The 23,231-nt window shown below is 35.7% G+C and overlaps 1 protein-coding gene across 8 annotated transcripts in view; it reads left to right on the top strand.

Annotated features, from left to right (window-relative positions):
* SBF2 (SET binding factor 2) overlaps nucleotides 1-23,231 on the top strand; it is a 315,579-nt gene that overhangs the window by 246,738 nt on the left and 45,610 nt on the right. For 5 of the 8 annotated variants that reach the window (XM_065635394.1, XM_065635395.1, XM_065635389.1 and 2 more), the window contains 10 exons: nucleotides 7,284-7,454; nucleotides 9,240-9,502; nucleotides 10,766-10,938; nucleotides 11,197-11,270; nucleotides 11,657-11,852; nucleotides 13,026-13,153; nucleotides 15,365-15,540; nucleotides 16,477-16,628; nucleotides 20,413-20,611; nucleotides 22,666-22,862. In XM_065635394.1, the coding sequence (XP_065491466.1) occupies nucleotides 7,284-7,454; nucleotides 9,240-9,502; nucleotides 10,766-10,938; nucleotides 11,197-11,270; nucleotides 11,657-11,852; nucleotides 13,026-13,153; nucleotides 15,365-15,540; nucleotides 16,477-16,628; nucleotides 20,413-20,611; nucleotides 22,666-22,862 (1,729 nt within the window). The remainder of the gene's footprint in view (nucleotides 1-7,283; nucleotides 7,455-9,239; nucleotides 9,503-10,765; nucleotides 10,939-11,196; nucleotides 11,271-11,656; nucleotides 11,853-13,025; nucleotides 13,154-15,364; nucleotides 15,541-16,476; nucleotides 16,629-20,412; nucleotides 20,612-22,665; nucleotides 22,863-23,231) is intronic. The other 3 variants (XM_065635390.1, XM_065635393.1, XM_065635396.1) reach the window with 1 other exon arrangement.

The following is a 23,231-nucleotide window of genomic DNA, read 5'->3' as shown; positions in this document are numbered from 1 at the left end:
AACTCAGTTTCGTTGAGGCATTATCATCTGTCATAATTGGAGCGGCATTATTTTATGTTTTCAGAAGAGAGCAAATGCTTACAGATGGTAGGGGAGATAAGTTACTAATATATTTACGTATATTGCCTGCTTTTGTGGGAATTTCTGTATTGCCATTCCGAATATCTCATCAACAATTTAAACTGGGTTTGGCTAAAAATTTGTGGCGTCACAAATTCTTTCCTGTCTTACAGTTTCCCCCTTCACTCATACACATTATTATGCTCCCAGTGATTCAAGGCCATAACTGAAGTTAGTATCTGCTACTGTTGTTTTCGTCCACATCCCTGCATTTTATCCACTTGCTGCTTTATTCTTCGTAATAGTTCCTACAGTTAAAATTCTTGTTAGGATCCTCATCTTCACTGCTTCTGATTCGTCACTGGCTTTCTGAGCTTGTGGATACCACATCAGTTCTTTGTCCTTAGTTCAAAACACTCCTGCCAGTAAGAATTTATTTGGCAGATGTTGTATCTCTCCTGTTCCTCATGCTGTATCTGGATCCTGTGATTTGGCAGAAGAGTTACTTATGGTATCCTGGTAATGCACTTGCATCCAGCACCTCCATAATAATTTTCTTTGCCTGTTAGTCAGACTGGATCTTCATTTAATCTGTTAAATGACTTCCATCAGAGTGCAATAAATACAGGTTTCTCGTATGATATTCTTCATCATATTGCTCCTCCCATTTTTGCCGATCCTCTGAATGACGTAGAATATATAATTTGTATTGCCAAGATGAAATCTACTGCTATTATATATATATTTATTATTAATTTGCAATTTATATTCTGTATTGTATTCTTATATCTTTCTGACTATTTTGCTGATCTTGTTCTTGAGGACTACTTGAAGACTCTTGTTTAACAGTTTCTTCAGATAAGGAAATGCTGTATACTGAGATAATTTCAGAGAGATTTTTACCACTGAAGACGGAGAAGGCTGAAGAAGAAGGAAAACAGTAATTAAAGAAATACTAGAAGGAAGTGACAGAAGAACTTTAAAATAATTACTTTATTACCGTTTTGAGGATTACTTAGATGCTCTATTAACTGGGCTTTAAATTTCATATCAGGTCATCAATAAATCTAAGGACCACTGTCAGAATATAAATAAAAACATAAACTCCTGAGATTGACAGGGTTGGCTGGTTGGTTTCTCAGCTTAGAACCTGGAAAACAACTTTGTTGCTGGGAGGTGCTGTTTGTGGGTAGAGCCAACACCACCATTCCAATGCAGTCACCCAGGTGCACTCTCACTGCTGAGCCAACTGACACCAAAGGAATATGGTGACATTTTAGCAGATTTTCAAGATAGCTGTGTGACAATTTCAAAAACGATTCAGATGGATTCAACACGGCAACTGAGAATTCGTGAAATCTGTAGCTTAACTAATGGAATTAAATCTTGATTAATAGAGTCATGGTAATCTCTATAATGAAATTAGATTTTTAAAAAATACTTTAATATTCTGTAGACAGGGGAAAAGTGAACGTATTTCTTATCCACTGCTTGGAACTTAACCTTATTTAAAATTGTGAATTTCTGGTATGAAAATATCTTCTCACTTTCTTTTTTGCGGGTTCTGAACATTCTTCATTCAAGATGATTTTAGTTTCCTTAGTGTTTTCTGCATATAACAGAACTTTGTAAATCTTTTTGGAATCTCTTTGGAGAAAGGAGAAGTGTGATTTTGTGCATTATTTAATGTTATGTGTATCTGTGTATTAGCATATATCTGTCTTTCTTGACACGTCTATATAGAAATCACCGAGATATTCTGTATGGCTTTAAGTAATATATAGTAAATTATGTATGATCTTCAGGAATCTGGGATTAAAGATCATGAGTAGTTAGATGTTTAACTCACTTTTTCCAGATAATGTATACAATAAATAAAGCTCCATCCAGAATTACATCCCAATTTTGTAAAATTCTAGAATTCTATTGCCCTCTGCTGGTTTAGTGTACCCGTCTGTGATCTGGTAGCACTGAATTATAAGTAAGCAGGCCTTTCTTTTATTTTTCATGGTGAAATAACAGTAGATAAACAGTGTAATGAACTGCTTTGCTACTCACACTTTAAAAGTATTTTAAAATGTGCATCAGTCTTGAGTCCAATCTTGTCTGGTGGCTTTCAAAAGTTAGCAGAGGTGGCAGATTGTTTTCTTGTTTGTTGCCGAGGTTTTCAGGCTGAGAAGCAGCATGATTTAGTATTTTGGTGGGTTTTTTATTTGTCTGTGTGTTTTTCTAATACACTATCAAATTTTCAAACAAACAAACAAAACCAACAAACAACATAGACGCTTCACAGTTCTTACTTTATGGTTTTATGACCTTTCCCTGTATTTGTGTGTCCAGTACACGTGAGTATAATCTTATATTTTAGACCGAATGGGAAAACCATTTATTGAGTTGAATTTTTTGACTGGTGTTACCCCTGCAGTGCTCAGTCAAACTTGAAAACATATTCGCACACACTTATACTTGTTTGAGTGTGTGCCATGACAAATAATGAAATTCATGCATGGTGTGATGCAGTGTTGTATGCAAGTAATATATAGACAAATAGGTCAATTTATATAGGTTGATCCTGTGGGACTTCTTTGGAGGCTTTTTGAACGTTACCAGGTATCTATGTGGGCACAACATAGATCTGGATGGAGGACTGGCACATACAATATGTTCATCCCCTTGGGGAGGGGCGGTGTGTTGCCCGCAGTAAGTGGTACCTCGTCATGATATGCAATAGGTGGTAATTGACTGAATGTCTATATAAACAGCTCCTAGATGGGCAGTAACTCTAAAGTAGCAGTGTCACGATGTCCTGCTTACACTTGCAGGCTTCCAGGGCGAACCTTACCCAATACAAGAAGGGAAGTTCTATGTTCTCCTTTGGTATGCATAGAAGATCGGTGGGTAATTTCCAGGGTGTTGCAATAGCTTTCTCACAGAAATCAAGCCAATAACCCATAGCACAGGGATTCCTCGAAGAGCCGAGCGGGAAGCTGTTCTTTGCGTTCAGCTACAACCTCTTCCTCACCTCTCTCTTCCTTCCTCTTCTTACTAAAAATATCCAGAACAATAACCTAGGATGTAAGTTGGAGACAAAAATCCAGTTTACTTCTGAAGTAAACAGAATTTCTCTGAAAAATAGAGTACTATTGACATTGGCCCTGAATTTCCATAGCCAAGAGATGTGCAGCAAAATCCTGTGAGACGAGCAGTCTCAGGTATATTCACATTGTTTTTTACTCTTTTTGATTTGCGTCTCTTTTTTCAAACTTCAATAACTGGATCCTCTGATTTGCTAGAGAAACTTCCTTTCGTCTTTAAGCTTTTGTGGTGTAAAGGGTAATGACTGATGAGTGATCAGCACAAAGCCTGCTTTTCTTTTCCAGAAACAAGCAATCTAAGTAATACAATGTCAGAGAGGCTCTTAGGGGACATGCACCTCACAGTAAGTTTTACAGTCTTGGAGTCACTGCACATTTTTTACTGAGCCACCAAGTATCATTTTCAGAATCAGAAGTATTCAGTGTTAGGAAAATTCCAGGCGTGTATTATCCAGTGCCACTCAGTAAGGTGGAAATAATGGAAGGGTAATTCCTGAATTCGGGAAATTGCGTAGTCACACATAGTGTAATTTGGGAGAGGAGTGCTTGAGTTTTTTAAGTGCCGTTAGTCTACTGAGAGAACTTGCTGTCCTTTGCAGAAGTTAACTCATTTTCTGGTGGTTATTACTGCTTACAGCTGAATGTTCATTTAAGTTATCATACAGACAACTTTAGAATAAGGATTTCATATTTTCTTCTAAGGTGTTTTTTAAGCTGTCAGCCCTTAAATCCTCCCTTATAAGTAGGAAATTCTTCTGCTGCCTCCTACATTCATTCTGTCTGGCAGAAATGAATTATCAGGACAGGGAGAAGGAGCATAAATATCAGTATAGTTTAGCTGTTCTATGGAGAGATAGGTGAAGATTTGTTTTATATATGTAGGATTTCTTGATGAAAAACTCTGAACTACTGTTTTACTTAAATTGGAGAAATCCTGAGCAAATTCTTTTGAACGAACAGTAAATATTAGGACCCTTTTGATGTATTGGATTAGTTTTCATTCTAGTGAAATGGACTGACCAAGCATACCCAGGGTAGAGAATACAGAAAGTGCAAGCTTCATGGAATGCATGCATTTCTACCAAGAGTATTTTTAGGCCATGGGTTTTGACTGCACAGGAGCAGCAGTGCGCTTCTTGAGGCTGGTATTCATATTGGTTTTTTACAAACAAACTGACTGAAACAAGCTGAGAATCCAAAGTGATTTTTCCCAAAATAACTGGCAGAGCTGATCCTGGAACTACAAGTCCTGACTTTGATTCTGTGTTCTGGCCACTAGCAGGTTCTGCCGTTTATTTCAACACATGCAGGTGATGAGAAGGATACTGTTGATGGTCGCTTAGCTTTTTCATGGATTTTCTTTCATCCTTTTGTAAACAAACTATTTTTACTTTGCCTAGGAGTTACTGTCAGTGTTGACTTCTGTCCTTATATTTGAACGTAAATCTCCATCCCTTAAAAATTGTGCTTTGTACATGGCTGTTAATGGTTTTAAATTATGAGCACAGGAAGAGCATTTAAAAGCCCCTCAGCTTTCCTGTCCTGTCCTGTTTGTCCCCATGTGAAAATCATTTGTCTCGTTTTTATTTTTGTAACACTATTACTATGGACCCAGGGTTATGAGTTTAAACTTTTGTTGGGGGTTACACCAAAGATAACCTGCCGTTTACGTAGTTTACACAGTTATCTGATTTGGGCTGAGGCATCAAAGGCAGCTGAACAGGTTGATAGTCAAATCACTCCTTTGTGCAGCATTTACTACACAAATTGGCATGAGCTAGAGTTGAACAGACATTTACATGTTTTATTTGTTTTCTTGGCGGCTGTTTTTTGTTGTTGTTGGGGTTTTGTTTGTTTGTGGGTTTGGGTGTTTTTGAGGGGTGTTTGTTTGTTTTTAATGTGATTCCCTTTTTGCAGCTGTATTCTGACTGAGAATTACTGCCAGTGGAAAAAATAAAGAGTAAATCAAAGTAAAAGTCATGATATGGCTTTAGCAGTAACTGTTGCTTTCAAGAGGTGTTATCCATATTTATATTCTGTGATTTACCTGTCATCCTCATTCCTCTGTAACAAAGTTTTGTGCATCTGGATTTTTAGTTAAGTGAATGTTTGCACCAAATCCATTCTGTGGGCCCTGTGTTAATTACCACAGCTGAACAACCTAAGCTTTTTAAGCTAGCCGTGGGTACACCTACCAATGGTGAAAGACGTGAAATACGTACAGCTGTTAAAGGATAAAGATTACTGTAAAGGAGGTAGCTTTACAGGAGGATAAGGGTAGTCCTCCTGTATGTTTTTTGTTTCAACATTTCCTCATTTTTACAATTAAAAGACTAAATTTCATGTACAGTTAGTTGTCCTGCTAATTAACAGGCTTGATATAGTAATGAATTAGCATATATTTTATATGCCTGAGATTTTTTCACGGGATGCACAGCAGTGAATACAAAGGCCAGTAGGACACTGTTTGAGCTGTCCTGTTCTGAGATTTAACAGCTGGATCAAGCACGGGAGCCGCTCCTGTGCGATGCGTTCTCGTTTCCTGTGAGCCACCAGACACTGCATCCCAACTGAAACTTGGGAATCTGTTAACAAACCAGCTATCTTCTGTTTCAATCTGTACTGAATAAACAAAGTGACATTTGATGTAATTTGAATCTTCCATGCATTTAGATTTCTTACCAGGTTACCAAGAGATTTTGATTACATTCTTCATGATTAAATAAAAAACTATATTTCTCAGTTTTTGATGGTTAATCGCAAGAAGGTATTTCAGTTGGGTAAATTTTAGTAGCATGTCACATACCATTTCCTCAAATGTACCATTTCAAAGGACCTTCTCTTTGATAGGGAATGAATACATGGCACATGATCAGGACTTTTAGTTCATGATGTACTTGGAAGAGCATAGTGTGGAAAACACAGTTCGAAGAATTGCAAAACCAGAAATCTATAAAACAGACTTTAAAATTTTCAGTTGTAATTTCCCAGCCTTCCAATTGAATGCCTGGGTGGCTGCTGAGGAATTGTTGTATTTACTAGCTGTTGTGTACATTGGTCAGTTATAAATATTAAATAGAGTAATATTTATGCTCTACAGGAAAGGGGTTTACAACGTAATCATTAAAGTAAAATTTAAAGTCTGAATGTAGTGCATATTTCAGATATGGGTAGTAGTCTGAGTGAAAGTCATTAAATGAGGCACCCAGTAATGTACTTCATTATTCAGTTCTGCTGTAGAAATAATCATAAGCAGGTATTTAGATTACCTGCCTCTTCACTATATGCAGTATACAACACAGATTTTTTTCAAAAAGTAAGAATATATGATAATAAGATTTCATTGTTCATGGTTCAGGTCATTGAAATAAATTTCCTTTAATTGTATTTGGTTATCAAGAATATTAAACAACCCACTGGGATACCAGTGCTACCTAAATAAATAGACCTACTTGGAAAAAATGATGCATTCATGAGAAATGCTGTAACAGTTCTGGTTTTGTTTGAGGCCTTATAGGGATCCAGACCCTTGTGGCTTCAAAAGAACATACCCAATTTACTACTCTTTCAGGAGCTGGATTTGGATCATACAGTGCAGTAGATAACAATGAAGAGAACAATTTATCTAAGCTGCAACAAATGCAGCTTATTAGAAGGACTCAGTTGCCACTTAAAATTATTTTAAATTTCATTACCACAGTTCTGACTTTTAAATAAAACTAGAAATAATTTTCACCTGTTTGAACACTGATTTCTATGCTGTAGGACTAGGTAATTAAAATACTGTATTTTGTTGGCACGAAAAATATTTTATATTAGTAGTGTTTTCTGTACTATCATAACAGAATTCTTCCTCTCGAGTCTCATTTTTCTACTGAGAATCAAGAAAGCCGCGTCTTGCCCTGGCATTAGGATTCTATACAAGCTTCCTCTGTGTTAATTTTTTAAGGCACAAAACTGGAGATATATTTTCTTTCCCATATTGCAGTACAAAAGATGGTATATATTGCATATTTTAGTGTGTACAACTGATTTTTTTATATACGGATTTCAATACTCAAGCTGTGGCCTTTAAAGGAAATGAAATGACAGGACTGATTTGTCAATTTTTCATGGTTTTGCCTTCAGAAATTAGCACCTGGAGTTAGTCAGTTTGCTTACACCTGTGTACAAGACCATCCTATCTGGACTAACCAACAGTTTTGGGAAACAACCTTTTATAGCAACGTGCAAAATCAAGTTCGCTCCCTCTACCTTACAGCCAAAGATGACAACCATGCAGTACACTTCAGACAAAAGGTAGGAGAATATATTAAACATCAAAGTAGTATTTTTATTCACCCTTTAATTGTCTCCGAAGTTATAGAGAGCTAAGTTATATTTCTCGAGTTGTACATATTTTCCTTTTATTTTTGCCATATTAAACAGCATGCAATAATATGGAAAAATAACAAAAATGCACATTTATCTGCAAAGCAGATGTTGCTCTTACGATTTTTCAAGCAACCACTTCTTTGTGTAATTTTCCATACTTTAAGATGTATGTATTTCCTGAAAGTAGTAACTTACTGTATAGCAGTGTTATAAACTAGCGACAGTTCTATTACATGAACGACCTAAGCTAACAGCAGTTCCGGTGCCCACTGTTAGATTATTACCAAACCCTCAGGTGGTTTCTGTTGAATGGCACTCAATCTGCTTTATTAAAATTGGAGAGATCTTCCAGAATACAAATTGTCTGTCTCAGTAGGAGGAAAGTACATCTCTAATGCAGAAATGAAAGTATAATGGGAAGCCTTGCAGCATGCTACAATAGGATCTTCCTCTTAAGAAGGAGCACATACACATAGTGAAGAGCCATTTGTTATCGCTCTTCTTGTATGAAAATACAATTATCAACCAAGCGACTGAAAAGTCATACAGCAGAGTCATACAGCATTGTAAAGAGAGGAAGGAAAATAGACAGAGATATTTCAAGAAATGTAGACAGAATGAAGAAGTGAAAAGGCACATCAGACATATCAGGCATAAAGAGAAAAGCACTGTAGGATGGTGAATGGAGAGCCCCTTCCAATCTGACACTATGTAAAGAAAAATGTGAACAGTAGAACTTAGAAGGGAGCATCTAATTTAACCCTCACATATGTGGGTGCTGGCGGGATAATGGAGTCTAGTAGCTCTACCACCATTCATGGGAGCACATCATCCACTTGTGAAAGTGAAGATGACATAAGTTCTTTAGAGAAGGACCTTTAAGACCTGTACTTGAATGCATTGATCTTGTCAGTAGTGAGGATGAAGAACCTAGCAGCAGTTCTTATGTTCACAGAAATACTAAGCGTAAAGATCACATAGACTATTAGAAAAATGTTTATATGGAAAATTAGCTCAACTTTAACTTAGTATGGAAAAAACATTTACAAGATACCTCATCCTTTGATAATTTAACATCAGACTTCAGGTCACTAATATCAGCTGCCAGATTCCTTTATTCTAGTTTCCTCAGGCTATAATATAATTTACCCTGTGCCATCTACCTGGTTTCCTTCAAGCAAATGCTAGAACTGGACTCTGACATGTAAGAACATGAATGTTTCAGCTGGTCTGGAAACTATTTATATAAAACCTTGCCTCATCTCAACATCCTCGGAATTCGGAGGATATCACCTGCATCAAGCAATGAGCTACATGTCGTTTCTCAATCTGATTTATGCTTGTTCTTATGTGACCTACATGGATAAGCTAAGGAGAACGACTGTATTAAAATCAGTAAACCACTCTGAAGAAACGTGGAAGATCATACAGCATAAAAAAGATCTGGAAAGAAATTATATTATTTAAATCTGTCCACATTGTGCTACTTGCATATCTCAGTAAATTACCTTCAAAGCTCAGTTATTATAATCATAACTCTCCCTAAACCCTATTGAGTGTAGCTATTTGCTTTTTCTTTTTAAAATAATTTATAATTTAACTGAAGAAGTTTAATAAATATTTTAATAAAATTTTGACTAAACATTGCTTTTAAGTTACAGCTTTGTTATTTCTTCTAAGTCTTTATATTGCTTTCAATATGTCTTCTAGGAGAAAAATTCTGTAGGTCCAGACCAGGATAAGACGGCAATGGACCTGGCTGCTGAGCAGTTGCGATTGTGGCCAACTCTTAATAAACAAACACAGCAGGAGCTAGTCCAGAATGAGGAAAGTACAGTTTTCAGTCAGGCCATTCATTTTGCTAACCTCATGGTCTACCTGCTAGTACCACTGGATACCAGTAAGAACAAGTTATTGAGAACATCAGCTACTGGTGACTGGGAGAGTGGAAGCAACAGTATTGTCACAAACAGGTGGGTACACAAGTTCAGTGATGATCAGTCAGAATGGGCCACAATTTACAAAAGCTTCTCGGTTTTCAGGACTTGTTCTAAATACCAGATTATTTCAGTATCTTCTTTTCAAGTCCATTAATTAAGGAGAACAGAAGTCTAACATGATTCCTTTTAAATAACAAAACCTAATCTGGAGTCATTTTCCACCATTTAAAGGAACATATAAATTTTATTATTGCAGTAAGAATTTTTAATCCAGTAATGGAAATGTTCAAGACAAACATAGGGTATGACTAGAAAGGAAAGAGCAGCCTAAAAATGACTCAGTTTTTATATAACTTGAAAAAAAACAGTGTATGAACCTACAATCAAGAAAGCATTTGTATAGCATCCATAAAATCACCATTTCTGTGCAACAGCTGCAAGGAAGAAAGGCACCGAGGTCAGAAAAAGCAAGAGGGCTAAACCACTGTGGCAAAGGTTAAATTACTAAGGAGGAGGATAACGCCAGTTTACATTCCCTAGCATGCAAATCCAGGACATTTCATAACAAGCCTTCCTCCTTCTCTATTTGTTGTCTTCATTATCGGCTAGAATCTGTCAGAATTCCCACCTGATAAAATAGTAGAACACTACGTGAGAACACTGACATCAAGTAAAAGACAGGCAGGCTGTCAGTATCGGACTCCCCATGGCTACTCATTTCTGCTGACTAAACACCTCAAAACTGGGGCATTAGAACACGCTCAGTAGACAGGTTGCAGTGTATGTTGCCATATGTGAATCTGGTCCTTGATATTGTTATGGGAGGCATTTTTAGACATACGAAGTACATCTCCCACTGACTTGCCTGCATTTTTTATCTGATGCACAAAACCCGTATCTTATAGTCTTTTTAGCTTTTGTATGCTTCGCTCTGCCACCAAAATATTTGTTTAATATATCTTTCTCTATGTAACTGGATATTTGTTTACCTTGGGTTGCAAACAATGTACTTGATTCTATGAAGAGAAGACATAGAGCTCACTTCCAGGCAGCCTTTTTTTCTCTCGTGGACATGTCTGTGCTGGACTCATGGAGGGAAAGTTCTCCATGCAGTTCTGACAGTGTTAATCACAGTGAAAATATGGTGTAATTGTGGTACCTCCATATGCTTTTAGCAAGGTTTATGTACTATAACAAGAAAAGAAACCCACAGCTGGTCTATCTCTAGCCAGATATCACACATGCATCACCAGCTGAATTTTTCACGCTCAAAATTTCTTTTGTTTATGTACACAGTATTGCAGGCAGTGTTGCAGAGAGTTATGACACTGAAAGTGGATTTGAGGACTCTGAGAACAATGATGTCGCAAATGCAGTTGTACGCTTTATCACCAGATTTATTGACAAGGTTTGCACAGAGAGCGGAGTTACACAGGATCACATAAAGAGTCTTCATTGTATGATACCAGGTAAGAATTGTGACCAAAAAACGGTTTGTAGTCCTTCTTTTTAATTCTTTTCTTAGTGAGAGAAATGCACTTTTTAGTTTCATTAAGTTTCAGTGAAGTTAGAAGGTTAGATTTCTTTTCTAGACTGTAATTGCTGTTGAATTTCAAATAATTATTCCCTTGATGTTTAAATTTGAGAATTTCAAAATATCAGTGTTTTAATTAAAGGGTAACTTGCATATTATGTGAGACTTTGTTTATGGTATTACTGCTTTCCAGGCATTGTAGCAATGCACATAGAGACCTTGGAGGCTGTCCATCGTGAGAGTAGGCGGCTTCCACCAATACAGAAGGCAAGTATTATGAAACATATTTGTATTCTTTACAAGTATTAGAATCATGCAATTTAGTCATCTTTTTTCCCCCCTCATAATGTTAAGAGGCAACATCAAAACACTGAAAGAAAATTTCCACCAGTCATTAAAGCGTTGGCTTTGGTCTCACGAAATATGAACTTATGAAACTAGTAGAGCCAAACTTCTGATCATAAACAAGCTGTTGCATGCCCACTCTTTTTTGAGATCCCTTTCTCTTAGTTGAGTTCAAACTCCGTCTCCCTTCTTTGGGCTCAGTCTCATAACAATTTTGTTTTGAAGCTTTTTAAGTTAAATATTATAACTAGACTGAGGTATAACACTGGTATCACCATTACATTAACACTTTCCTTTATTTGCATCAGCCAAAAATTCTACGACCAGCATTACTGCCAGGAGAAGAATTTGTTTGTGAAGGTCTCCGTGTGCTACTGGATCCTGATGGCAGAGAGGAAGCTACAGGAGGACTGCTTGGAGGTCCTCACATCCTCCCTGCTGAAGGAGCTTTGTTCCTTACTACTTACCGAATTATATTTAAAGGCACTCCTCATGATCAACTGGGTAAGAAAAATTAAACAGTGATAACTGTATTCCTACAGATAAGCAGGACTTTGAGCTGGCCTATCTACCTATTCAAGCATCAATGTCAAAATGTATATACCTCACAGGATAATTTTTAATGTTGATCAGATAAGACTAATCTCTTAATATAGGTTTTTATCACTAGATAGGACAGTGATCGATTTTGATTTTACATTTAACTTAACTAGAACTTATTTCTTCAGATGAGGGATTAGGCGCAAAGTGTTTGTTTATTCCTGTATATTGGTAGATACTTAAGAGTGCTGTGATTTATGTAATATAAAATCATAATATGTACTTGTCTTAGAGGAAACTTCGGTAGACTGTCACTTGGTATTATGGGCTTTTACAGGCAACCTAGAGACAGAAAGGACATTGCTGACCACACTTGAGTAATTTCCATAGACTTTCTGTTTTGAATGGACAAAATGCTTAGTATCTTTATATCTCAGTTCCATCTGTAAAGTTAGTGTAGTAATGCTGCTTTACAGAACAATGTTTGTAAGCTTCTTCACCACTAAGAGAGAACATACATACTGTGTGAGAACTGCAGCTTCCATTACCCTTAGCTTTTCATTAAACAGTTTTTTTCAGCCACCAGAAGTATGTTAAATGACAAATATTGAGTTAGCGTTCTCCCTAAAATGAATATTAACAAATTCAGTATTCTATTTAATATGTAATAGAAATAACTCTTCTGAATGGCAAATTTTCATATTTTGCCATCTGCCATTTCTAAGCAGATTGTAATTCAGAAGTATAAATTTATTGTGGAAGGTTCATGGTCATATGTAGAGATATCAGTGTATATAATTTGTTGTTTATAAGTTTTATCATGCAGTCTGAAATTTGAATAAGCTTAAAAGTGTTTCTTCACCCCCTACCAACCTAGATTTTGGAGGTGCATTTCTATTGTATAGAAAGACTCAGAATGAAGGAGATTATTTTTCTAATAATCCCATCTGAAATTAATCTAAAATTCAGATTACAAGTAATACTTTAGGAATTAACCGATTGAAATTAATTTTGTACCATTATTTTCGTGTTGCTTTGTGCCTACTCATTTCTATCTATTCAAAGTACAATGTGACCAAACCAGATCTGATTCTCTGATCTAACAAGTATCTGTAAATACAATTTCATGCTCCTCAGTTGGAGAGCAGACGGTGATCCGGAGCTTTCCTATTGCATCTGTTACGAAGGAGAAGAAAATCACTATACAGAACCAACTGCAGCAGAGTATGCAGGAAGGACTGCAGATCACTTCAGCAACCTTTCAGGTAAAAGGAAGTTTTGTAAAAATTTATGTGACAACACAGGTCAAAATATTTATGAGCAGCACTTTGTCCTGCTGTTTGTGAAGAGTTCAGTTTTCTGCCCTGTGAAGTCAATACAAAATGCAGTTCTCTCATAGAAACACTGGCATTTCTTAGCCCACTTGATATTTACAGAGGGTTACCATTTTTATATTTCATTTCTTTTACTCCTTTCCCCCCCCTTTCTATTTTGTGTCCATTAATGGATTATTTGTGTTCCAAAATCTCTTAACGTGAGTAAGGAGAGGCCTGGGTAGGCCAGTGGAAAGATGCTTTCTCTCTCCTCCAGCTACATGTAAAGAATATGGAAAACCTATAAATATTGCTTTCTTCTCAATACTTGTCACTTTACCAGCTTCCTGTAAAAATCCATGGCAGAAAGTCATGGTGCATCTCACATGTAAGCTGTACTTTCAGGAATCTTTAGGGTAACCACTAAAGGCCAGAACGAAAGAGCCTCCATATATCCAGGTGGTTTCCTGTCTGTGGGATCCCCCTCGGTGTGTTCAGCAGGAGCATGTACTGCGGGGCCATCGACAGAGCTGCACTTTTAAGAATTAGCATTCATGAAGCCTTCCCTAACTGTTTCTTCTTGGTAGTGATCTTAACTGTGGTCAAACCCTAAGAGGTGGAAAGTTGAAGGCAAAGAATTTCATATCATGGACTGAAAGCACACTGCAGCACTTAAGACATTTAATATTTTGTTGGGTTGGCTGACTGCAGAAGTATATTTTCATTGTGAGCAGTAACTCTAATATTTGAAAACATAATAAAATAGATCATCAGCATTTTTCTAGTTCCTTACACTAAAGGACATTATTTAGCTAATCATCCTTCAATATCCTATTCAAAAGCACAACTGAGTAAAACGAGCAAAACAAAGTTCTTTTTGTGGACTTCTGAGAGGACTTCATGAGTACTTTTATTTTCCAGAACTGTTTTTACCAGAATAGTTAGCATGCTTCAATGATGTGCTAAATACAGACACAGCTCAGTGTTTTAGTGCTGGATTCTGGTCAAACATCATCTTTGCTTTTGTTTAGAATAGTTTTCTATTAGGTTATGAGAACAAAAACAATCAGCAAATGGTTTAGTTTCTGGTCCTTTTGTAACAGCTAGAATTCAATGCAGTGTGAAATAGCCCCTCCTCTTCGTTTATTAATAATGATTTTCAGAATGTTTTGGCTGCAGTTATGCTATTCAATGTCTTTAAAACTTCAGATCACTGTAACCCCAAAAAGATTCAAGGGTTCCTTTCAAGGAGGTCCTAGAACAACAGAGTTATTAGTCGTTCGGAAAATATTTACAAAACAAGTGGAATTAAAAAAGCAATTATGAAATCCACCTTCTAGGTGGCAAACAAAAGACACTCAAAAGGTGTATACATATGCACTCAGAAATAAAGCTCTAGGATATTTCTTTGTTTGCCTTTTGCAAATATTAAAGTTCTTTTGGGCCCTTTTACGGATTCCCTATTTTCTCTCTCTATTTTCTTCCCCTGCCTCATCACCCCAATTGCTGATGTCATTCTTTTGGCTGAGGATGATGGGATGGGATTTTTTTTTTTTTCTTTCTTTCCTCAAAACCTTTCAAAAAGCATTTTTAGTGGATTGGATGGATCAATGGTGAATAGTACAAGGTTAGTTCTTTATTAAGGATCAAATTTCACTATTACATTTCTATACTTTGCAAGATGAGGCAAAAATTGGAATGACTAAGTAATTAAAATATAATGGTTGTGATGTATGAATGCTGGAATTGTTGGTTTGGTGAGAGTCTTTGAAGTGCATTACCAACCTGAGTTCCCAGTATATGGGCTGAGCTGGCAGAATATTTCCAAGCTAAGCTGTCCCACATGACTAGTGTTTGAACTGTTGGGGATGTCTTAGTGCCAGCACTACTGCTTGGATTTACTAACGTATTTTGTGTTTGATATTATGAGAATTCTAGATGCTTTAGCATGAGGACATAAATGTAAAAAATAAATTAAAAAATAATAAACTGTGTAATATCCCTCAAAATCAGTAAGATATATGTACATGTATTTGTTTTTTCCAATGGGCATAGTAATGCATAAATATGGGGATTTTGCTGATCTGTTTTAGGATCTTTTAATTTCTTTAATTTTTTTTTTTTTTTTTGCCATTTCTAACATGTCATGTCTTTAATATGCAGTTAATTAAAGTAGCATTTGATGAAGAAGTAAGTCCTGAAGTGGTGGAAATATTTAAGAAACAATTAATGAAGTTCCGTTATCCTCAATCTATCTTCAGCACTTTTGCATTTGCAGCTGGGCAAACAGCACCACAGATAATTTTACCAAAACAAAAAGAAAAGAACACTTCATTCCGGTATAGTTATTATTATTTTATTACTGATGTTCTTGTTTAGTATTAGTCAAATACATTGAACAATCTGACAGCTTTGCAGAAATGCAGATTATTCAAGCAGTTTTCAGGAAAGTCAAAATAACTGTGTGCTATTCTGCATTTTTTTATATTTATTGAATAAAAGATAGATTAGTATGGTATACATGTCAGTTTTGTATAGGAATTTATTACTTATCCAAATTTCTGGCTGCAGTAAATTTGAACGAGTTTGTCATTACATTTTGAAACACATACAATGTAAGTAGCATCTTCAGCTATGCAAATTATGCCAAAATAAAACCCAGATTTCTTGTGTACTACTTCATAGGTTAATAACCTAATGTGAGTTGGAATTAATTTTACCCTTAGTACAGTCTGTACAGTTGTCTTAGTGGTTTTTAATCTAGAGTTTGAGCTTCCTGTCCTCTTTTGAAGTTTGTGTTATACGTTAATTTTTACTAGACTAGATTTTTATTAGATCATTATTCTGTTCGAGAGTGGTAGTTCCTGTGATTCTCTGTTGATTATTGCATTATTGACACAGGAAAGCAGAATCCCAAGCTAGTCAGGGAATCTTAAAACTTTAAGGTAGTTTCTCTTTCTTGCCTTTACTTTGTCAACTTTGTAGATTTATCATGTTGCTAGCAAAATATAAATACCTAAAGGAAGATGACAGCTGCTTATTCATTACCATTAGACATAATAGACACAAATTTATCTCGAAATAATATAATTGGCATTTAAAAATTAATATAGGAAGTCATTTTTCTGGAGGTTACAATTTTTGTTACTACATTAAATGAAAAATTATTAAATACATTTTATTTGCGTAAGTGGGTTTATCATAACAATCTGCACATGCTATTGGAGAGATGCATATGCATTTTTCTAAATATTTTTGTTGCTGTGAATTTACAGTACCTTCTCAAAAAGCATTGTGAAAGGAGCAAAGCGTGCTGGGAAGATGACAATTGGACGCCAATATTTATTAAAGAAGAAGACGGGCACAATAGTGGAAGAAAGAGGGAATCGCCCAGGCTGGAATGAAGATGATGATGTCTCTGGTAATGGTAACGCTTTTTTTTTTCCATGTTGGTTGATAATTGCATCCTGTTATGCTTCCATTCCAACATATTGAATAAGTAGTATCTTCAAGAAGAAATTGCAGAGTCTTCCTTGACCGGAAGGAGAAAAGTTACAAATATGTACATTAAGTGTTTCTTTTGTCATGATGAGGCAAAAGAGGAAGTTCATTCACTGGTAAAGCAAAATACTAGGTAATTATTTTTTAGTGATCTAACTATTTTAAGATAGTATCTTTTTATCATTTTTTAACATCATAATAATGTAGGTGGAACAGCATAAAAGTGTGCTGTAACTTCCATTTGTCTTTAGGCATCATGACTTCTGGAGTTAAGTCTGTGATAAGAAAGCAGTAACTGGTGAGATTCAAAAAAGAGCAGATACTGTGGGAGACTTTTGTGGATGCGGAAGTGACAAATGGTTTCTGAAAGCAGCAGAAGTCATTACTACTGAGAGTACCATTGTTCCAAATTTTGGTTGAAAGGATTTGGGGACAGAAGGTAGAAAGCGATTTGGGCACTTTGTATAGTTGGTGTAATGGTGTGGAGTTTGACTTTCTTCCAAATACTTCTTTTTCTACCATGTGCTGCTGTCAGTAAATCCTTATCTGGACCAGTGCTAATTTATAATAAACCACTAGAGGGAACCAGATTCTCCTGTACGTAAACAGGTATTGTTTTGTCATACCATTCTTTCTTTTTTTAAAAAAAAATTAAGCATTTCAGAGAATTAAGTGTTTATCAGACACTACTAATTTCTTCAAAACATCAAACAAGCCAAATTTTCCTTTGGATATTTGGTCAGTGAACAAGGCAACTTAGATGACTTATGAATAGATATATAAAAGTTGCCTGAAGCAGGACTGTGTTACTGCATTGTCTCCATAATGGAGGAAAGCCATTCCAGGAGAGCTAAAAAATATTGATTTTCTTCTTTCACTCCAGATGGTGGGAAAAAGGGCAAAAAGAAAGGATTACAAAACACAGAATGTCTTTACAGTGCTGAAAAATTATGTTCTAAATTGAATTTCCAGTATCTTCCTTAAGCGCTGAGTTAATATGCATTCCGATGTTGCAGATTCTTTGGGACAGAAGCAATTCTGCAGTCTGTACCTTTGTGATTGTTAGGTGATTTTGTGTCTTTCACCCAGAGACACCAAGCACAATCATATCTGGGTATTCGTTCTTCTCTTGACGATAAAGAAATTTTAAGAGTTTTTGCACTGCTGATGTACGAAACAACTATATTCTTTCATGAACACAGGTGTTATATAAACATTAGTTATAGTCACTTTTTTCCTCCCTCAACAAAAAACCAAAAATGTAAATTGTGAGGCTTCCTACCTGCTGCTTTCCAGATGTTGTGACTAGGAATGTAACAGTTTGTTTTTTCTCTCCATGCTGATCTGACAGCTCAGGTATAGTCAGCTGACAACAGTAGTGACTATTTCAGACACAGTACAAATAGCCATAGGAAATTTGCTATTTAATCCCTGCATTTTCTTCTGTATTGACTTCTGTGAATGACTTTTTGTTTGCAAGTCTCAGAAAACTGAAGTATAGGAAACTATGCAGCTATACCAGCAATGAAGCAAACGTGAACTATCAGCAGCAGGTGTCTTAAAAAAAGAAATGTTAAAGACAGGGTTGGAAGGAACTTTAAGAGATCATGTGCTCCATCTGTCTGCCCCAAGGCAAGATCAGCATACTTAATCTGTTCCTCAGAGATGTTTACCTAACCTTTTCTTAGATGCTTTCGAAGATGAAAGTTCCACAACTCTAGGCAATTTGTACATATGCTCTAATCATCCTTAATGCTGGAGAAAACCAAGCAACTTTCTGATATTCAGGACTAAACATTTCCTTGCCATAAATTAAAGCCTTCAGTTCTTATTCTGCCACCATAGACATATAGAAGAGATTATTCCCTTCATTTTGATTGCAGTACTTAATGTATTTGTGGCCTACTGTAATATTTCTCTGTTCTTTTCTAGTTATTGAATATCTGCAGTTCTTTCAGTTCTTTGTTTATTAGTCTCGGTAGATTGCCGCTCATCTTCATTGCTCTTTTCTCAGCCCTCTTTAGCTGGTTCACATGTAACTTGCAATGTGATTTCCAAAACTGGGCACAGAACTCTAGTTATTAGTTGTTGCTAATGAACACCTAATTTCCCTCTGATTCCTCCTCATCTTTTTGTGTTCAGAGTTTAGAATCTCATTACTGCTAAATTCTGTTTTCTATAGGTGATCATACTGTTGTGTTCCATAAAATAGGAGACTACAAAATCCACTTTTACAAACAGTCATATCCCAGGAACAGTAAAATAGAGGGATTTTTCCTCTTCTTTTCAAAATCAATTTTTAAAAAAAATCCAACTTGAGACAGCAAAGTATCTTCATTTCCCTTTTGAGGTTAAGGACACCAGTATGAGCTCTTATCTCTAGCTTTTTACACAGAGGAAATGTTTTTCAAATTCTGATCACCAATACACCTGCTTTCACGAGAGAAAAATGCATTTAGAAAAAAATATTTTAAAAAACGCACCCTCATCTTATCTGAGTCAGTAATAGCTTTCCATTCAAAATTGTTAAATACTTGTTAAATGTTTTGTAACTTCTTTCTTACCATGACAAATAGGAAAACACAGAAAAAAGAGGAGATATCCACAGCGTTAAACTCTTTATTATTTAGGTTAAATAGAGAACTGTTCGTTTTATTTGATGAGCTGCAGGGGCAATAGAATTATTCATTTAGCTCTTATGCTAAGATGCAAAAAAAAAAATATATGGATTCTACTCTTGTAAATTCTGAACATTTTCTATTGCCAGTAATATTTTAGTTGTATCGTGATTTTTATTTTTTAAAATAATTTTATTTTCCAGTTTTATAAAATTCTGTTTTAAATTTAAATCCTTATATACTTTTCAGTGCCTCATTCCTGAAGAAATACTTCCCCTCATATGCACATATTGCAATGTTTGAGGTGGTAGCAAGTAACTGATACATGCTGTGAACAGTAAATCTGCTTTTGGAAGTATTTTGAAATAGCTGGAAGTGTCAATAACAGGCAGGTGGCAGGTTTTGTACAGAGACCTTGCTTGACTTGAATTTCAGTGTAGTTTGAACTTGTGATGGTTTTTATCACTCATGGTTAAAGGTTTTTCTGCTTTGGAAAGTGCAGCTGATGTGCATGGCTGAAGGAAGCTGCGGTTTGACATTGAAACTGAGGCATTAAGAAATCAACACTCACCAGTTGTGAAATTATGACACAAAACCTTTTTTTTTTTTGTTTGAACCAAGCCTTAAAAAGATTGTTACATCTTTTGAAGATAGTTTAAAAGAATTGCGAGGTCCATTTTATCACGGATGCTTAATGGATTTATGTGCGCTTTTTCTTTCTTCTGTCTTGTGTACATCTCTGTATAGCAGTTATGAGTTTAAAAGGTTTTCATAAATTGTTGAAAGATTATTTGCCTTTGGTTCCGTTCAAATGAATAGATGAGATAACGTTATCCATAATTTTAGTGAGGGAGTTGTCAGCTATGCGAATCACAAGTGCAGTAGGTAACAGTGTGATACATTCAGATTTCCTGACTAAAATATTATTTTATTGCTTATAATTTCTGTAAACTGTGGTTTGTATGTATCGGTTCTTGTCATTCGTCACTGACTGTAAGACAAACTACTACTTTGTTCTGAAGAAAACAGCATTGTTTTCTGTGTAACTGCTGGCCTCCCCAATAGCAAACTCTTAAAGATGTTTAACTTCAGTTTCAGATGACAGCGAGCTGCACACAAGCGGTACCCTAAAAGCATCAGAAAAATCAACAATGGAGCAATTAGTCGAAAGAGCCTGTTTCAGAGACTACCAACGTTTGGGACTAGGGACCATCAGCAGTAACTCTTCTCGCTCAAAAACAGAATACTTAAGAATAACTGCACTGAACAGGATGTATTCCCTTTGCAGGAGGTGAGTTTACCAGTTCAGTCAAGTAGTTGAAAATAAAGATGGCGTAACACACATACCACATGGTGTATCCATTTAAGCAACTTATTCTGAGAAAATTTTTGTTTACAGTAGGAGTGTTCAACCAATGACCTGGAAGCTATTTGTATTCCCCTCAGAGATTTGTCTCCTGGTGGCTGTGTATGTGTTCGTTAGATTCAGAAAGAGTGCCAGCAATGGTAACCAGGAGTCGGCTTTCAGAGCTGCCCCAGAAGCTCTGTCAGACAACACAATTCTTCCTTCCTAGGTTCTTCCTATAGCCCATGGAAAGAGAGTGCCCCTGGGACTTTTGGAAGAAACTGACCTAGATACTCTGGATTGCTTTCTGAAGGAGTTTCTCTCTCTTGGCTTTCTACACTGATGTCTAAATCATTAGCCTATTTTTCAGCTTTCCGACTTGGCAAATAAAGTTAGCTGGTAGAACTCACTCCCTCAGTATGGTTTCTGGAACTTGTTGTGTGGGTACTGGAAATTATTTGTCATATATTTGCATATAAAATCTATTCTTTTCCTAAATAAAAAAAAGCAAGCCTCAGAAACAATTATACATAACTCTTTTCTTCAAATAAGAAACATGTTTTAAAATTGAATTAATGAAGGTGTCTACACTGCTTTAAAAGTTTGTATCAGGTGCTGAAAGCCACATGCTCTGTTTTAACACATGAATGTTACTAATTGCTTTTTTGTTCCGAAAGGTGGTGTAGTTAACTACCACTACCCACAAAAATTGTTTTTAATGTAAAAAGCATATCTGCATGACTTATATCAGAAGAGCATTTGCATTCTCTAAAGCCAGTTTTGGCCAGTCATTGCTTTTATTATGGATAATGAAATCACCATTTCTTCATGGAAGAAGGGCACATAAGAAAATACTAGATCCTTTCTTGTTTTCTGACTTACCTAGAGTAACAGACTGATAACTGCTTTTGTTCAACCACCATTGAGTACAACACAAATGGAGGCATTAAATCTGTGCATTTTTGTTATGCTTTGAACATTATGCAGACAACTCTTCCCTCCCCTAAAACCACCAGTTTTTAATATTCTATAGGATTTTTTTGAAAATATGATTAATATCTGAGTGGATTAAAAACCTCAGTATATAAATACTTATCTAATGCCATATTAGTTTTGTTACTGTGTTTTAAGAAGTAGATCATAAATATTATGTAGATGGATAACGTTTGAGGGCAGTTCAATAAATGTCAAATAACCGAACTTACAGGAACAGTGTATATTGTAGAGGAACAAAGTTGTTTAGTAAGTACTAACTTTTCCCTGCTTCTTGTCTTAGTTTGTTCTTAACACATGATATTGGCACTTGGATATTTTTTGCAGGAGATAGAAAATAATCTTTCGTATTGCTTGAAGCCTTCTTTCACTAATAGGAACATAACTACCATCTTGCTGGGTTTTCTATTTTTAAAGCTATTGTATCAGTGAATTTACTATTCTCTCAGTGTATTGTAGTGTTTTAAAAAGTACACAAAAATGCAGTTTGAAATAGTGTTCCAAGGAATCTGACTGTAAAATTTAAATGTATTTTGACATAAACCAAAACCTATTGTTTTAGTTGTGATACTCTAGGCAATCTAACATTCTTTCCTTTCAGTTCTCATATTTCATATACAAGTGTCAAAACAAAACTACTGCATCATTTGCATGCCTCAAAATTCTCTTTTCTGTCATGCTCAAAAATATGGCTTCATTATAGTGACAGAAAAGAGATGTACTAAGAAGAAAAATTTTACCAAATAAAATATAACCTTAAATGGAGACTAGTAATGATAGTCTTACAAATTTTTCATAATTAGGGTTGGTTTTAAAATGTAGTTTTCTTTACAAATTAATGTATTTTCTAGGGTTGGACAAAAAATGAGAGTTACTAATTAAAAAATAATTCTAACAGCTGAGCTGTATTTTCATTAAGATGTATATTCAGCTTGTAATTTTAGGAATGTTTTTCATTGATGAAAATTTTGAAAGTAATTTCAACTCTTATTCATTTGCCAATGCAGTTACCCTGGGCTCCTGGTAGTACCTCAGTCTGTCCAAGACAGCAGTCTGCAGAGAGTTGCTCGCTGTTACCGCCACAATCGCCTGCCAGTTGTCTGTTGGAAGAACACTAAAAACAGTACTCTTCTACTTAGATCTGGGGGCTTTCATGGAAAAGGTGTTGTTGGCCTCTTCAAATCCCAAAACACACATACTACAGGTGAGCTGATGCAGCTAGGCTTTCTGCATAAGAATTCTAGATAGAAATACTTATTTTTCTAGAGGAAATCGATGATACAGTTGAATCAGAAGTCTCAGGATATGAATGGTTTTCTGATATTTTATTAGTTCAGTTTAATTACTCTATGTCAAGAAGCAGATTCTGAATCATATGAAAGTGATTTAAAAATGTCAATAAATAATTTGAAAGATAATATACGTACCAAAAGTCTTTGTTAAAAGCTGGCATCTGCCAAATTCAACCCAAATTTCCCGTTTCCCTTTATCGTTTTCCTTTGCACCAGTTTATGTAAGGAGTGTATGTTTTCCCTCTTAATAGAGGTTTATATAAAATATTAGAGAGATTGTT

The sequence above is a fragment of the Caloenas nicobarica genome, chromosome 5 (genome assembly GCF_036013445.1).
Source record: "Caloenas nicobarica isolate bCalNic1 chromosome 5, bCalNic1.hap1, whole genome shotgun sequence".
NCBI classification, from domain to species: Eukaryota; Metazoa; Chordata; class Aves; order Columbiformes; family Columbidae; genus Caloenas; species Caloenas nicobarica.
Note: the sequence above shows the minus strand (reverse complement) of the source record. Positions and strands in the feature narration are given on the sequence as shown.